The sequence below is a fragment of the Lissotriton vulgaris genome, unplaced genomic scaffold (assembly GCF_964263255.1).
Source record: "Lissotriton vulgaris unplaced genomic scaffold, aLisVul1.2 SCAFFOLD_1411, whole genome shotgun sequence".
Classification (NCBI taxonomy): Eukaryota; Metazoa; Chordata; class Amphibia; order Caudata; family Salamandridae; genus Lissotriton; species Lissotriton vulgaris.
This window is the reverse complement of record NW_028250719.1, coordinates 425,490-443,098: the sequence shown is the minus strand read 5'-3', so window position 1 is coordinate 443,098 and position 17,609 is coordinate 425,490. Positions and strand designations below refer to the sequence as shown.

The 17,609-nt window shown below is 49.2% G+C and overlaps 1 protein-coding gene across 1 annotated transcript in view; it reads left to right on the top strand.

The window, feature by feature from the left end:
* DIP2C (DIP2 acetate--CoA ligase C (putative)) overlaps positions 1-17,609 on the top strand; it is a gene marked incomplete at its 5' end in the record, with an annotated part of 296,244 nt that overhangs the window by 170,073 nt on the left and 108,562 nt on the right. The window contains one exon of the mRNA XM_086950634.1: positions 2,079-2,247. Coding sequence (XP_086806760.1) covers positions 2,079-2,247 — 169 coding nt within the window. The remainder of the gene's footprint in view (positions 1-2,078; positions 2,248-17,609) is intronic.

Here is a 17,609-nt window from a genome sequence, read left to right as displayed (position 1 = left end):
TTAATTTACATTGTCATAGTTATTGAAACTTATTCATTTTAATATGGGAAACATTTCAAAGTGTTGTTTTAATTCTGTTTATTTATTCGAGTGCTTGTGGATACACAGTATTTTTTATTTTTCCGTCTTGTGCGTACAAGAATAAATCAGAAGGTTTTCCGACGTGTGAGCTGGCCTCATACAGTTGTCCATGTGAGGAGCACAGATTCTCCAAATCTAGTCCACACACTTTCAGCGATTGTCCTTGTTCTTTATTGATGGACATTGCAAAAGCGAGTGGCACCGGAAACTGTAAACGTTCAGTATTGGAAAGATTATGAGGGCCCTGGGGGGCCGATATTTAACACATTTTACTTTTTTGCGGGAGTGTACTCAACAACTTCCCAAAGTTTCATGGCGATCGGATGAATGGTGTAGTAATGCATAAAGGACAAACAGACATACTTTCGTTTTTATATATATATATATATATATATATATATATATATATATATATATATAGATTTAAGATGACTACTTGGCACCCCCAAATTAAATATACTTCTACTTCAAAACAAAATACCTGTCAAGTGTATGCTGATGGCTTCTTCTCTTCCACAAACTGTCTTTTACAGGAGAATGTGTTTTATCTTTCTGAAATGGGACTGGATGAAACTGCTGAGTGAGTGAGGGTACTAGTTCAAACTCTGAGCAGGGTGATCTATTTTCAGTATAACTATTATATACACAAAGCCTGTGCTCTCTTCGGACCTGTCCTGAGAAGATTGTTGCCTATCAGGAAGCTTAATACAAATCTTACCTCAAAGGACTCTCATTGGCAAAAGTTTCATGCAATTCATTTTTACATAAAGCTGGATTTCATCCTCTTCACTTCTACATTGACAGTCCTTTTGTGGAATATGTCATGCTTGGTCCTTTAGAGGGCTGTAGTAAATCACTTGAAGAAAATAATTCTCCCGTCTATGGAATTAAGTAGATTTCTTCACTTCAGCCAGTAACACTTGAACATGTATCATTGTTATCCTTCGATTTCATAAAGGTTGTCCTCCAATATAAAACAAATGATTTATTTTTTTCTAGTGGTGTTTAGAAAAGCACAGTCTCCATTTCTGTTGATTTTAAGCTGATCTTGTCAGGCTAAGACATCCATGCTGAGTCCATCCAATTTCACATACCATCTATTGAGGTATCTGGAAATACTTGTGAGGCATGTCTTTTGAAAAACCCAGATATTAAAGTTGATGACTTGTAAATCTGGTTACCCATGTTAAAGAACGTTAGCCTCGCTGACGTTATTATTGTTTTGCCATTTTTAATAAAGTTCCATTTATAACCAGTGATTTCTTTCCATGAGGTCTGGTTTCCCAAATGATTTAATGCCTCTCATAGTGATAGCTGCTATAGTCAAAGTCAAAAGATTTGCTACAATGTATCCTTGAAAACATATGCATTTCTCCAATAGGACAAGTTGTCCTCTTCACATGTATGATATGCATTCTGAAGATAATTTCAGTTGTTCCATACAATGAAAGAATAATCCTTTGGGCTTTTATTCCAACATAAAATTCACAAATGCTGTAAGAGGACCCCATAACTTGGAGTTTTTCTTAACTGTTTTCATTATGTCTCACTTGGAATTACACTGCCACTGGGCAGATGTTGGTCTGTTTGGCCATAAGATGTACATATAATAGATACAGAGAGAGCACATTACACACCCCTGTCATTTTTGTTTTATTAAGTCAAAGAATAAACATCTTCACATGAGTGAAAATTTGTTTCATATAGAGGAGGGACCCTGAGCACCAGGGTGGATCGCCATCTGTTTAACCTAGCACTGGTTGTCAAAACGTTGGATTATAGGCTTGTTATGCTTTCTCTCATGGTCTTGATTATTTAATATCTATAATATGAAGAAGAATCCTATGGAGTAATCTATAATATTACAGTAGTATCTGGTTCTCTTCCTACTTATGTATTTTATCATTTCAAAGAGGTTTAATATTGCTTCTTTTATGTCAGAATTTAAACTTGAATGCCTTCCTAATCTGTGCTGAACTTTCTCATGTCTTTTGCAGCGTGTATTCTGGACACCAGTCTATTTTGATTCCCCCTTCAGAGTTAGAGACCAGTCCTGCCTTGTGGCTTCTGGCTGTGAGTCAGTACAAAGTGCGAGACACTTTCTGCTCCTACTCGGTCATGGAACTCTGTACAAAGGGACTTGGTTTGCAGACGGATTCATTGAAGGTAATGTATTATGTTTGTTCAGTCTTCTTAATGTGTGTTAAATTGCAGTCACAGTTCATACCGTAGAAAAATGTATTACCAACTGAACCAGTGTAACCACTTCTTCCATATGACATCTGTTTTCTAAACATCCCTAAAAGTTCATTGTTTTCTTGGATGTATAAAGATTTGCTTTTCATGACTGTGAATATATTTCTACAGTTGGATCATGTAAATCATTCTTTCTCTCATACAGAGCACCGCCAAACCACTTAGCATTCACATAGGCATTTCCATACTGCAACTTTAACATCACTGTAAACTGCAGCAATCACTGCCTTAAAGAAAACATCATCCAACTGCACGCCAAATAAATAACAGTTGTGGAAAATTTCTACATCTGCCTTTAACTTCGACTGACTGATACCCCCAAGGTCATGAACGCTCTAATCATTCAATAATGAGCCCATGGCTCTATGTGAGATAAGGAAGATATAAACAGAAATCAATGAACTAGAATGGCAACTGTAGAAAATTAATAACCGACAAGTCAGAATACATTTCCTACATCTCAGTAAGATGTTCAGCCTAATAACCATGTTACTCAATCCAAAATGAACAAGACTACTTGTTTAGGTAAACATCAGACCGTGGCTTTATTCATATAATGATCTGTCTCTCAGTTTACGGAACAGGACAAGGAAATGCATCCCAGCTACCTCCCCAGCTGACCCCTGCTCTTGACCATCAAGAAAGGCCTTCTGTCAACAATTGCTGCCGTCCCACCAGAACGCTTGTGAACTATTCTCTTCCTACAGGTGTCTGCTCCTCCAGCCTCAGATGTCTTATATCAGATCACTCTTCAAACATAGCAAAAACTACTCAATAGACCCAGACACCGGTCAGCCTATTTTTTATAGCCTGTTATTAAGAAAACTGATTGATAGAGCTGTTTCACTGTGACCTTAAACTTCTTGGACCAAAAATAGCTATTTCCAAACGCTTACACTGGTTTTTGCCATGTACAGGCAAATTGTGTACTTTGATCTCCATTTGGGTTGTCCAGGAGAGAACTTTGATAAGAATAGGATTTGGTGTGCTTCTTAATGCTGGTTCTGTGTGGTTCCTTTGACACTGTCCATCACGGCTCTTTTCTGCTAAGGCTTCAGGAATATGGCATCCAAGAAACTACACATGAATGAATCCTGTCTTACCTTTCTGACAGATCATGCAGCATCATATTGCCCTCTCATGTCTCCTTCAGTTAGGACTGACTTTAGCATATCTCAAAACTTTATCATTTCCTCTCTTTTTATCACTGCATTCTTCATGCTGCTATATGATTTCATAACGCATTTTGCTTTATATTCTGCAAGTTGGCAGAATATAAAGCAGCCATCAAATTAGAAAAATCATCCTTTTGCAATCAGAAGACAGCATCTCTTAAGTCCCCTAGTGATCTATTCAAATTGATCAATCTATTATCCACACCACCAGCCTCCGCACATAACGAACGTTCGCAGGACTTTTGTGACGGCATGGCTAAATATTTTCACTCTAAAATTCTTGAGATATATTCTTCCTTGGACAGTCTTAACTCTGAACTCTCTATTTCTGCCCAAAAGATTAATTCCTCACTCTGTAGTTCTCTCCAAGCTAAGAAGAGGGATGCCTATCTGTCTGCATTCCTCCCTCTATCACATGAATAGACTGACCAGCTTCTAGGGGGATCAAATCAGGCTCCCCACTGGAACCTTGTTACGCGAAGCTGATGAAGTTGGGAAGGGATATTATTATTCCCCACCTAACATCAACTCTCAATCTGGTCATTTCCTCTGAATGTTACCCTCTGACCTGGAAAAGAACAGTTGTTAAGCTTCTGCTTAAGAAATTCAACCTTGATCCATCTGAATTCGAAAAACATTTCTTTACTACCTGCTCCCGCCATAATCTTGGAGAAACATCTAAATGCCCAGCTGAGTACCTATTTGGAACAACATCTGCAGGATTCCTCTCATTGTGGATTCAGGAGTTGCCATGGGTTTGAGACTGCTTTAATATCTGCAGTCAACAACATCCGCTTCCTGGTAGATGCCAGTCAGACTGTGTTGCTGATTCTGATGGACCTATCCGTGGCTTTTAATACCATCTCTCTGACAAGGCTGACTGACTGCCTTCAGGAAATTGGGGTGACAGGCTCTGCCTTGAAGCTCTTGTCCTCTTTCCTGATAGATAGGTCACAGAGAGTAAAGATGGACCAATTTTACTCTGACCCCACATCCACCTTCTGTGGAGTCAGAGGGCTCCCCTCTGAGCCCAACCCTATTTAATATATATGTTTCTGTAGTAATTGAGTCCAACGCAGGGTTTAGTTGAAGCAGGATTTATTGTGAAGAACTACACAGCTGCAGGTCATCACTTGCCAAGAAGTCACAGGGTAGCAGTTACATTTCCAATCTTTAAACAATCACATTCCAACTCTGCACTTGACACTGTGACATCATAGCATAGCATCAGACAAGATGGCAACCATACAAACAAAATGGCAACCATAGAATACTACCGTTTCTCTGCTGGCTAAGTTGATTAGATCCTTTGGGCTGGGGGCATTCTCCTATGCTGATGATACACAAATACTCTTGGTGTCCTAGTTGACAATAAACTGTCTTTAGATCTCCAGGTTACTAGGACTGTCGCATCCTGATTCTGGGTTATATGGATCCTTAGGAAGATTAATCAGTTTCTTTCTCTCTCCCCGCACGGAAACGAGCAGCTCTAGCCATGATTCTGTCCAGGATGCACTTTACCTAGATATCAGTGAGGCATCTATTAATAAACTGCAACTTGTCCAGAATGCTGTAGGAAGACTTGTCTTAGATTTTCCAAAATTCCACTCAGTTCCTGCTGCCATTCAGAAATTGCAATGGCCTCCAGCTGAGAGACTAATCTGAAAGAAACAGGTTAGTATTAGACTCCTTACCTTAGAATATCCCCAGGCGTCAGACTGGATCCGGAAATTTTTGCGCAGCAGTACCCTTGCGCTGGTAGGCGTCGTCCACGGCTCCGCGTCCGTCGTCTGCGTCGTGGGCTCCATGATGACGTCGCTGCGCTGACGTCAGTTCTTCTTTTTTTCCGCGCCAGCAGCGCAGATCCGGAAGAAGTTGTACCGATAGTCAATTTTTGACTAACTTTTTCGATCCTTTTTTATCATTTTTCAGAGTCTTCGACTCCGATCGGTGCCGGTAGGGATAACTGGATTTAAACCCTGTGAGGATTGCGACCGACTGTTGTCGGTTACTGAACCTCACCGCCGGTGTCTTCACTGTCTCGGCTTCGACCACGACGACAAGGCCTGCCCCGACTGCCGAGCCCTGACGTCGAAAGCTAGGCGGGAGTGGTCCCGCAAGCGGCTCGAGCTCCGGCAGTCGGCCCGCGCCGCAAGAGGTCCCGGTCCGGACGGAGGTCGAGGGACCGGTCGCGGGGTCGGAGCCATCATAGCTCCGGGAGTCACCATCTGTCTTCGTGCTCGAAGTCGTCAGGTAAGCACAAGACGTTGAAGAAACATCATCGCTCTTCCAACTCCCCCCGACGCTCACGTGATGCGGTCGGGGGTTCGGGTGACACCGCCCACGCGGCTCAGTCGGAGTCGCGGACGTCGCGGCCTGCTTCATACCCTCCGGTCCCTAGGCATGACGCGACACCGGAGGAGATGGAGCGCTTCCTCATGGCCATGAGGTCGCTATCTCCTCCGACAGGCTCCGCGGCGCCTTCGGGCCCAGCGGACCCGTCTGGGGGCCCCACCGGGTCGGGTGCTTCGGCCTCGATGCCGGCGGGTGTTTCGGCCCCAACGCGGCCGACGCCTTCGAGCCCGCTGCAGCAGGGCCCCGCTGGATCCGCTTCCGGATCCGGGTCGTCGCCGGTTGACCTGACGACCTCACCGGCGCCGATCCCTAGGGTGTCACCTCCAGCGCCGCCTTCGGGCGACGCCGTCCCCGATGTCTCCCTCGATCCGGTTCCGGCGTCGGAGCGGCGCCGCTCTCGAAGCCGCCCTCGACGCCGCTTGGAGAGTTCTACTTCAATGAACCGACCCCCTCCTTTGACAACCCTGACTATCAGGAGATGGGTGACGAGGAGTATTGGGAGGGGTCTGAGGACCCTCTGACACGAGAGTGTCAGTCTCAACAGGACTGGGCAGGTGTGCTTGGGGATGCCAGTGGTCTGGACACTTTGCCGGACACTGGTTTTGTCTCACCTCCTACCGTGGCTACGGAGGAGAGGGCAACCTACAGTATGGTGCTGATGCGGGCGGCCAAGGCCTTGGGCCTTGAGCTCCCCGTCGCGGCCGTGAGGACTAACCTCCTCACTGAGGTCCTTAAATCGCAGCCAAGCTCGGCTGAGCCTCTGCTGCCGTTTAATGAGGCCTTGATTGACGTTCTTTTGGGCACTTGGTCCAGTCCCGCTACAGGTCCTTGCGGTCTTCCAACACCGCATGACTCTTGGGCCGCTACACCCACTCTCTGTGGGACACGGTCGCGGACGTGCTGCCAGAATGCCCGGCGGAGGTCAGGGCTAAACTCACCCAAGCCATTGCGGAGGGTCGAGATGCAGCACGTTTTTCCATCCGGTGTGGGCTGGATACCAACGACTCACTGGGCAGAGCGATGGCAACGATGGTGGCGATTCGTCGCCACGCCTGGTTGAGGTCCGCAAACTTTTCGGCCGATGTCCAGAATGCACTCATGGACATGCCGTTTGATGGCCGTTGCCTTTTTGGTGACAAGGCAGACCATGCGCTTCAGCGCTTTGAGGACTCCAGGGCTACGGCCAAGTCCTTGGGCCTCTCGGCCCGCCCCAGCAAACGGGTGCCTTTCGCTCCTTTCGTGGCCAAGGAAGGCGCGCCCCCACACGAGCTGCCAGCCACGCACCGCAGACTAATTTCCAACGCGGTGGCGGCCGTGGAAACCGCCGTGGTGGCGGTCGGGGACAGCGGCGAGGTCAGTCCACACCTACCCCTGCAGCATCTGCCTCAAAACCCTCCTAGTCCGAGCTTTCAGGCCCATGTGACACCAGTGGGGGGGGGGGGCAGGGTTCGCCATCACCTCTCCCACTGGGGCACTGTCACATCAGACAGGTGGGTGCTGCACATCGTCCAAAGGGGCTACTCCCTCCCCTTCGAGGCGACCCCTCCAGCCATGCCACCGCAATACCACCGCCTGTCAGGGGATCACTTGCGACTTCTGCAAGAGAAAGTTACGGCCCTCCTGGCCAAGGGAGCCATCAAGCGCGTTCCTGGGCCAGAAGTAGGGTGTGGTTGTTACTCCCACTACTTTCTGGTGCCCAAGAAGGGCAAAGGGGGCCTACGCCCTATCTTGGATCTACGGAACGTCCACGGCTTCCTCCGGAAGGAGAAGTTCAATGCTGACATTGGCTCAGGTCTTAGCTGCCCTGGACCCAGGAGACTGGATGGTAGCGTTGGACTTGCAGGACGCTTATTTCCACATTCCCGTCCTGCCGGCCCACCGGCGCTACCTGCGGTTCACGGTAGGCCACGAGCACTTTCAGTTTGCCGTGCTCCCCTTCGGCCTTACCAGCGCCCCACGGGTGTTCACGAAGGTGATGGCGGTGGTCGCAGCTCATCTGCGCAGGTTAGGGGTTTCAGTCTTCCCCTACCTCGACGACTGGTTGTTGAAGGCGGGCTCGCCCCAGACAGTCGTCCGCCACCTCCAGACGACGGCAGACCTCCTGCACCAGATGGAGTTCTCCATCAATGTGCCCAAGTCACACCTGTGCCCCTCCCAGAAGCTCCTCTTCATCGGAGCGGTTCTCGACTCGGCACAGTTTCGGGTTTATTCTCCCGAACAGCAGGTTCATTCTCCCGAACAGCGGGTTCGGGATATTCAGGCTCTGATTCCGATCTTTCAGCCTTAATCCCGAGTCTGTCAGGTTGACGCTGCGGCTTCTGGGACTAATGGCCTCCTGCATCCTTCTGGTGCATCACGCACGTTGGCGGATGCGGGCTCTGTAGTGGGACCTGAAGTTTCAGTGGGCCCAGGATCAGGGCAACCTGTCCGACCATGTCCTGATCTCGTAGGGCACTGCGAGGCAGCTGCAGTGGTGGCTCACGGACCGCGATTGGGTCAGAGGCAGATCCCTCTCCCTTCCCCAACCGGAGCACGTAGTTGTGACGGACGTGTCCCTCCATGGCTGGGGAGGCCACATGGGAGGGGTGGAGATCAGAGGCCCCTGGTCTCCGGCGGAGTCCCGGCTCCATATCAACCTTTTGGAGCTGCGGGCGATTCGTCTAGCACTGAAGGCATTCCTCCCCTCTGTCCGCGGGAGTGTAGTGCAGGTGTTCACAGACAACACCACTGCCATGTGGTACTGCAACAAACAGGGCGGGGTTGGGTCGTGGACCCTCTGCCAGGAGGCTCTGCGCCTCTGGCAGTGGCTGGAACATCAGGGCGTAACCCTGGTGGTTCAACACCTGGTAGGTTCTCTGAAAGCCAGGGTGGACAAACTCAGCCGCCGGTGCATGATGGATCAAGAATGGCGTCTGCACTCGGACGTGGCGCAAGGTCTGTTTCTGCAGTGGGGAGAGCCTTGGTTAGATCTATTTGCCACCGAAGAGAACGTGCAATGTCATCAGTTCTGCGCTTTGGAATTTCCAAGGCGGCACTCGCTCAGAGACGCTTTTCGTCGCAAGTGGATTTGCGGTCTGTTGTACGCCTTTCCGCCTATACCACTTCTGCCCAGAGTGCTGAAGAAGATCAAACGCGACTGGGCCCAAGTCATCCTTGTGGCTCCGGACTGGGCATGAAGGTACTGGTTTCCCGAGCTACTCAGTATGTCAGTCGATCCCCCGGTTCGTCTGCCTCTTCAGGAGCACCTTCTGTCGCAGCAGCAGGGGACGGTGCTCCACCCGAACCTGTTCAGTCTCCACCTCCATGCTTGGAGATTGAGCGGTGACAGTTGAGGCCATTAGACTTGCCTCCTGGAGTCTGTAATGTTATTCTGGCAGCCAGGCGTCCCTCCACAAAGTTGGTATACGCCTGCAGGTGGAACAGATTTGTGGCATGGTTCGCAGCAAAGGCTGTGGATCCTCTCTCTGCCCCTCTTTCTGAGGTTCTTCTCTTCCTTCTTTCGCTTGCCCAGCAGGGCTCTGCTCTGGGCACTATCAAGAGCTACGTTTCTACCCTTTCAGCCTTTCTAAGGCTGCCTGATCAACCATCTTTGTTCACGTCCCCTATTGTAACTCGTTTTCTGAAAGGCATCACACACATGTTTCCCACTGTTCCGTTTGTAATGCCTCAGTGGGACTTGAACCTGGTTCTTACCTATCTGATGTGCGCTCCCTTTGAGCCACTTCACAACTGTCCACTCTGCCTTCTTACTCTGAAGACTGCCTTCCTGGTTGCCATCACCTCTGCCAGGAGAGTGAGTGAACTCCAGGCTCTTTCTTCCAAACCTCCTTTCCTTTCTGTCCATCCGGACAAGGTTGTGTGGGGGACTAGACCCTCTTTCCTGCCCAAGGTTGTCACGGCCTTCCACATCGGGCAGACTATCACCTTGCCCACCTTCTTTCCGCCTCCGCATCCCTCAAAGGAGGAAGAGCGGCTCCACCGTCTGGACCCAAAACGCGCGCTATCGTTCTATCTAGATCGCACACCCCAGTTCCGGGTGGATGACCAATTCTTTGTTGGTTACGTGGGCGCTAAGAAGGGACGGGCGGTGCACAAGCGGACCATCTCCCAGTTGGTCGTCTTGTGTATCAAGGCTTGTTACTCCTTGGCGAAGAAGGTGCCTCCTGTTGGGCTGAGGGCCCATTCCACTCGGGCCACGGTGGCTACCACTGCCCTGGGCCAAGGAGTCCCCTTGCAGGACATCTATCGGGCAGCTACGTGGGCCTCGCTGCACATGTTTGCAAGACATTACTGCCTGGACAGCCAAGTCCCGAGGGATGGCTTCTTTGGCCGTTCCGTCCTCCAGGACTTTCTGGTGTGATTATTGGTTCGCAGACCCACCACCGGGGTTGGTATTGCTGGGAAATCTATTCTAAGGTAAGGAATCTAATACTAACTGGTTTCTTTCAGATGAACAAGTAACTTACCTTCGGTAACGATATATCTGTAAGAAACAGTAGTTGGTATTAGATTCCTTACCGCCCCACCCATCCTCCCCGTTCTGCGAACCGATATCTAGGGTTAAGGTCATCCCCTTTCAGGGCCCTAGTTTCAATGACACCAGTGTTGGTTTTTAACATGGCTCTGCGTTTTTGGCGCGGAAAAGCTGTATATAAGAACTGACGTCAGCGCACGGAAGCGGCCTCTAAGTACTCCGACGACGTCCTCTCAGCGCCGACGACGGACGCGGAGCCGCGGACGACGCCAATGGTACTGCTACGCAAAAATTTCCGGATCCAGTCTGACGCCTGGGGATATTCTAAGGTAAGGAATCTAATACTAACTACTGTTTCTTACAGATATATCATTACCGAAGGTAAGTAACTTGTTCATCTTTTTCAAGGCCCTTTGCATTGTTCATAGGGCGCTTTATAACTCTGGTCCAGAGGGAATCAAACACTTGTTCCTACTAGACAGCATCACTTAAGGTGGGGGTCCCACAGGGATCTATCCTTAGTCCCACACTGTTTAACCTTTATATGTCCCCCCCCTAGCAGATCTGGCTAAAGCTTATGGAGCTAAAATCGTTTCGTACGCGGACAATACTCAATTGCTCTTTACATACGACAGAAAGTCAGTGAAACGATAAAGGCCTGCCTTTCAGAAATGTTCTTGTGGTTTCAACTTCACCAACTAAAGTGTAACCCCGACATGTCTGAAATCGTCCTTTTTGGTCTTTCCCCGAGATACTGTATGGCGAAATTGGTGGCCACAGGATATGTCTCCTCCCCTAGCCTCAGTGGAGTCAGTCAAGAACCTGAGAGTAAGAATTGATGACAAACTATCTATGAACTCCTAAGTACAAGCGGTCGCAGGCTCCTGCTTTGGAGTGTTGAAAATGCTCATGGAATTTCTGCCCCTCCTTACTGTAATGCACAGAAAAAACATAGTCCAGGCATTGGTCCTGTCCCACTTGAACTACGTTAATAGTCTTTACTTGGGAATCCCGGACGACCTACTGACACGCCTGCAGGTTGTGCAGAACTCCGCGGCTAGGGCTATCTTCATGCTCGGGTCTAGAACACGTATGTCTAGTCATTTGAATTCCTTGCATTGGCTCCCAATCCGGAAGAGGATTACATTTAAGTCTATGTTCCTGACCTTTAAGTCTCTTCACGGGCTGGGTGCCTGACCCTTAGGAAGAGAGTTCAATTCTATTACCCACGTCTCATTTTGAGATCTGCAACACTGCACTTAACCTGCGTCCCAATTTGTTCCTTGCCTGAATTGGTGGTCAGTCATTTCAATATCAAGCAGCAAAGATATGGAACAGCCTCCCTTTGGAGCCGAGACAGACACAGAACCTCTTTCCTTTCAGGAAATCATTGAAGACCTTTCTTTTTCTACAATAGTTGACATCCGCTAGCCTATTGCTGTGTTCTCGTTAGCCCTATCTTCCATTCGCAACGCCGGGACACTCCTCGGGGTAGCCGCGCGCTTTAGAAATCCAAAATAACATAACAGCAGCATTCTGCCGATAAAAGTCGGCTAGTCAAACCCAGGTTCAGGCGGGCAAGGTGGGGAGGAAGAGCCTTTGCAGTGGCAGCCTCTAAGCTCTAGAACACTCTCCCTATGTCGATCTCCTGTCTTGAATCACACTTTCTTTTCTTAAGTCTTTAAAGACCATTTCGTTTTGCCCTGTAACTGTTCTTATAGAGCAGAGCTTTCCAAACTGTGTGTCCCGACACAGTTCTGTGTCACCTGCAAGTGGTGGGTGTGTCGCGGGATGACACCACCGGTATTTAGGGCACTTACTGCTAATTAAGAGGCATTCCTTTGAAAGAGTGTCTCTGAGTCTGCCGCAGAGCGGACTCTGAGACACTCTGCTCTATGGGGGCCGGCGATTCACAACAAAGCCCCATTAAGAAGTAAATGGTCTTTTAAAGACCTGCGAAGTACTCTGGTGTAGCTGTGTGGCCTGTAAGCAGGGTTGAGGTGACAGAGGGAGGCACGCAGAGGGAGGGAGACAGGCAGAGGGAGGGAGACAGGCAGAGGGAGGGAGGGAGACAGGCAGAGGGAGGGAGGGAGACAGGCAGAGGGAGGGAGGGAGACAGGCAGAGGGAGGGAGGGAGACAGGCAGAGGGAGGGAGGGAGACAGGCAGAGGGAGGGAGGGAGACAGGCAGAGGGAGAGAGACAGGCAGAGGGAGAGAGACAGGCAGAGGGAGAGAGACAGGCAGAGGGAGAGAGACAGGCAGAGGGAGGGAGACAGGCAGAGGGAGGGAGACAGGCAGAGGGAGGGAGAGAGAGAGACAGACAGAGGGAGGGAGAGAGACAGACAGAGGGAGGGAGACAGGCAGAGGGAGGGAGACAGGCAGAGGGAGGGAGACAGGCAGAGGGAGGGAGACAGGCAGAGGGAGGGAGACAGGCAGAGGGAGGGAGAGAGACAGGGAGAGGGAGAGAGACAGGCAGAGGGAGAGAGACAGGCAGAGGGAGAAGACAGGGAGGGAGAGAGACAGGGAGGGAGAGAGACAGGCAGAGGGAGGGAGACAGGCAGAGGGAGGGAGAGAGACAGGCAGAGACAGGGAGAGAGAGAGGCAGAGGGAGGGAGAGGGAGGGAGAGAGAGACAGGCAGAGGGAGAGAGACAGGCAGAGGGAGAGAGACAGGCAGAGGAAGAGAGACAGGCAGAGGGAGAGAGACAGGCAGAGGAAGAGAGACAGGGAGAGAGACAGGCAGAGGGAGAGAGACAGGCAGAGGGAGAGAGACAGGCAGAGGGAGAGAGACAGACAGGCAGAGGGAGGGAGACAGACAGGCAGAGGGAGGGAGACAGGCAGAGGGAGGGAGACAGGCCGAGGGAGAAGACAGGGAGGGAGAGAGACAGGCAGAGGGAGGGAGACAGGCAGAGGGAGGGAGAGAGACAGGCAGAGGGAGGGAGAGAGGCAGAGGGAGGGAGAGAGACAGGCAGAGGGAGGGAGAGAGGGAGAGAGACATGCAGAGGGAGAGAGAGGGAGGAAGGGAGACAGGCAGAGGGAGGGAGAGAGACAGGGAGAGAGGGAGGGAGAGAGGCAGAGGGAGGGAGAGGGAGGGAGAGAGGCAGAGGGAGGGAGAGGGAGGGAGAGAGAGACAGGCAGAGGGAGGGAGACGGGCAGAGGGAGAGAGACAGGCAGAGGAAGAGAGACAGGCAGAGGGAGAGAGACAGGCAGAGGGAGAGAGACAGGCAGAGGGAGAGAGACAGGCAGAGGGAGAGAGACAGGCAGAGGGAGAGAGACAGGCAGAGGGAGAGACAGGCAGAGGGAGAGAGACAGGCGGAGGGAGACAGGCAGAGGGAGGGAGACAGGCAGAGGGAGGGAGACAGGCGGAGGGAGGGAGAGAGTGAGAGGGAGAGAGACAGGCAGAGGGAGAACGACAGGGAGGGAGACAGACAGGCAGAAGGAGGGAGAGAGGGAGAGAGACAGGCAGAGGGAGAGAGAGAGGGAGAGAGGGAGAGAGGCAGAGAGAGAGACAGGCAGAGGGAGGGAGAGAGGCGGAGAGAGACAGGCAGAGGGAGGGAGGGAGACAGGCAGAGGGAGGTAGGGAGACAGGCAGAGGGAGAGAGAGGCAGAGGGAGAGAGGGGGGAGACGGGGAGAGAGACAGGCAGAGGGAGGGAGACAGGCAGAGGGAGGGAGACGGGCAGAGGGAGGGAGACGGGCAGAGGGAGGGAGAGAGAGATAGATAGAACCCTCCGAACTCCCTTTAGGTGTTTCGGGCTCGCTACAATGCCTTACTGTGTCCCAAAATTATGCATCTCCAAAAAGTGTGTCCCCAACATGAAGAGTTTGGAAAGCTGTGTTATAGAGGATAAATGCTTCTGTCCACCTGGCAGTGGAACCACTTAGCGCCTTGACGCCTTTGGGCAATTGTTCGTGGTTCATAAGTTGATCATTTATTATCATTCACTTTGCATTGTTCATGTTCCACTTAGGACACTGCAGCTTGAGGTTTGGTATTTGTGGCTCTCAGACTCCCTTTCTCACAAGTTTCCCTTACTTCCACTCCTTTTGACAATCCAAATTCCCATATTAGACATGAATAATTGAAGATGGTCTTTGTGTTTTGAGCCATTGAATAGGTTCCATTGACAGACATTCAGCATGGGGTCTACTTTAGCTCTTTTGCAGTGGACAAGAAAGCAGGAGGGTCTGCATACAATCCACAAACTTAACCTTATCAATCTCTTATTACAGAAAAAGACTCATTCAATATAGTCATGTTGACTCAAATCCTGCTAGTTTGTGAACTAGGTGACTGGCTGTGTTTGATGCCCTGTTATGATGACTGTATAAATTGTCCTGATTGGGGACCTTGAATGAAACTCATGAGGTGCGGTGCTAGTGTGATTTGCTGTTTGGATACTGTTCTTCTCCCTTTTCGCCTTAGTTCTCTTCCAGAGCTTTCATCGGGTACATGATCATTGTTGCTCCATTTTTGTGGCAGCACTTTGTGATTTTATTCTTACTTCAGACTGGTTGGTTAGAGCTTAATCTTAGTATGCTGTGGAACATTCCCAAGGCATAGAAAAAGCAATTTTGTTCAGTCTGACTGTCTTATTCAACAGGGTAAAATCCCTTTTATCCATCATCATAGAGACTCATTGAATGAGGCCATTTGAAGTGCTTCTTCGGGATGGACCATTCTCATACCAGAACAGAATCCTAGCTATGCCGGTGACCTTTTACTAGTTCAGTTGCTACACTTTTACCGCAGCATGGTTGTTTTTGAAGGCACTCCGCATGTTGGCCACCTTCTTGAAAGTTGCCAATTTAGCTGTGGCTTAATCTGACGTATCACAGGGTCTTGTAATGGGACTCCCCAGCATCTATTGATTTATGTACCAAGCAAGCAAAGAAAGAGCTGAAGGGGTGATCGAATTGGTGCCCTCTTCCTCTCTCCGTAGCAGAGCAATCCTTCAACCCTTCGGGTGGAGAGTGGTGGTTTTTAGGGGCAGTACTACTGCAGTGTTTTATAAGAACATGCAGTAGGATACTCCATTTTTTTCAGTTAAATCTTGCAACTGAAGTATTGTAATGGCATGTAGACAAGAACACTGCAGGGATGTTTATCTCTGAGGTGAACAGACTTTGCAGGCCAACACATGCATCTCATGAATGTGGACTCTATCAGTGGGTGATGTCACTCTGTCCCATAGGTGGTGAGCTTTGTCTGTATATGAGCATAGGTTCAACAAGAAGGTGTCACTTCTTCCTTCTTTGGAGAATAGAGAAGCCAACTGTTGTGACGTTGCGGTATTTGACCGAGGAGGCAAAGCATAAGCATTCCACTGACCCTCTCTTACTTACAAGTTAATGCCGCATTTGAGAATGTCACATTAGTTCAGGGCAATGCCTGTGGTACCTTATCTACCTTATGTGCTCAGACTTCAAGGTTGATCCTACCTTCTCGTCCTCTTCCTTTTCCATGTAGTATTTTGCCCACTCCTCTGTGATCCATCACTGAGTAAATCATCTTGAAAGAACTTGCAATGTGCTCCAAGAAAGTAAATGTTATTCAGGTAACCAGGGTCTGCTCACCAGGTGTCAGTATATGTAAGTAAGTAAGTAACTTTTCCCTTGCCATTGAGGTTAACCAGATGCTTTAGTCTCTGTAAACACTTTTCCTTTGTTTTGCATTGTGCCAGATATCACATACAGTTCTGCTGGTCCAGGTTAGCAGTTATTGGCACCTAAAGAAGAAGAATGTTTCGTTTGTATAGTTCTCATGTGAAATTACATTTGGTGGGAGCCAAACCCCCACCGTTCAAACCCATTTGTCCAGGCAGACTTTTGCATTGTCTTGATATTTAAAAAAATCCAACTATTAAACTCTGCGGATCTCCAGTATAAATGCCCTGAGTCACTATCCCTCGTTTGTTTTATGACACGCTTTGCAAGTCTGGATTGTTTGTTTTTGAGACACACAATACTGGACTGTTTAATGCTTGTTTTTGTGCTACCACAATACATGTTTGCCAACTGTTTGTTTTTGCTGTCCTCGATGCAAGTTTGTTTAATATGTGTTTGGTGCTCAATGTACGCCTTTTTAATGTTGTTTGCTATATACAAGGCAAGTCTATTTAATGTTAACTAAATGTTTGTGTAATATGTAATGCAAGCCTCTTTTTAGTATTGGCTTGTCGCATACCAGCGGTACGGGAAGCCAAGGACCGGGGCCGTAGTAATTTCTGTGATTTGAACTTCTAAACAAAAAAAACAGGACCCGGTATACATTAAATAACTCTTCTAATTTTGCAATATTTTATTTTATCCACAAACAGAGTTGACTCCTGAGGCGGAAGCCGGGAGTAAGGCAGCATCTTTTTAAAATTTTGTGTCACAGATTACTTGTATTTTAAGAAATTAATTGTCACAGATTGCTTGTGTTTTAATTTCACTCACCTGACAGAACAGTCGTGCACGCAGCGGAGCCAGCGCGGACGCTACACGCATTCTCCCCCTCGCGCCCTCCCGCCACGAGCGGAGGCCACGCCCCTTTCAGGCCACGCCCCCAGACACTCGCGTATAAAAGGCACCGTGCCAGGGCACCCAGCAAAAACTGAGAGTTGACTCCTGAGGCGGAAGCCGGGAGTAAGGCAGCATCTTTTTAAAATTTTGTGTCACAGATTACTTGTATTTTAAGAAATTAATTGTCACAGATTGCTTGTGTTTTAATTTCACTCACCTGACAGAACAGTCGTGCACGCAGCGGAGCCAGCGCTGACGCTACACGCATTCTCCCCCTCGCGCCCTCCCGCCACGAGCGGAGGCCACGCCCCTTTCAGGCCACACCCCCTCGTTCCACAACCTCAGAGCAACATAAATTATGTGTAATCCTCGGTCGCGCAGCGGGCGAGCGCAGCGGGCGCGACGTTTGCGCGCCGAAGGCGCGCCTAAGGCAAGCCCGTCTGCGCCCGTCCGCGACCGACCGGGACTAGAGGCTATACCCCCTACAGGCTCCAACTCATCCATGTCTATACCCATCTGTTATACACGCTGTGAGAAGTTGGCCTGGTATATAATGCTCACTAATTCTTAGTGATCACTTTGTACCAGTTATCCTAGTGGTAACGTGGACAAAGCAGTCTTAGGCTAAACTCTGAAAGGCATGTGAAGCCAGCTGTTATACCATACACAACCCCCTTGAATACCAAATGAAAGGGACACCACACAGATATATATTGAAAATATATATTCATTTATTAACTATAAAATCCCCTGGACTCTTTATGAG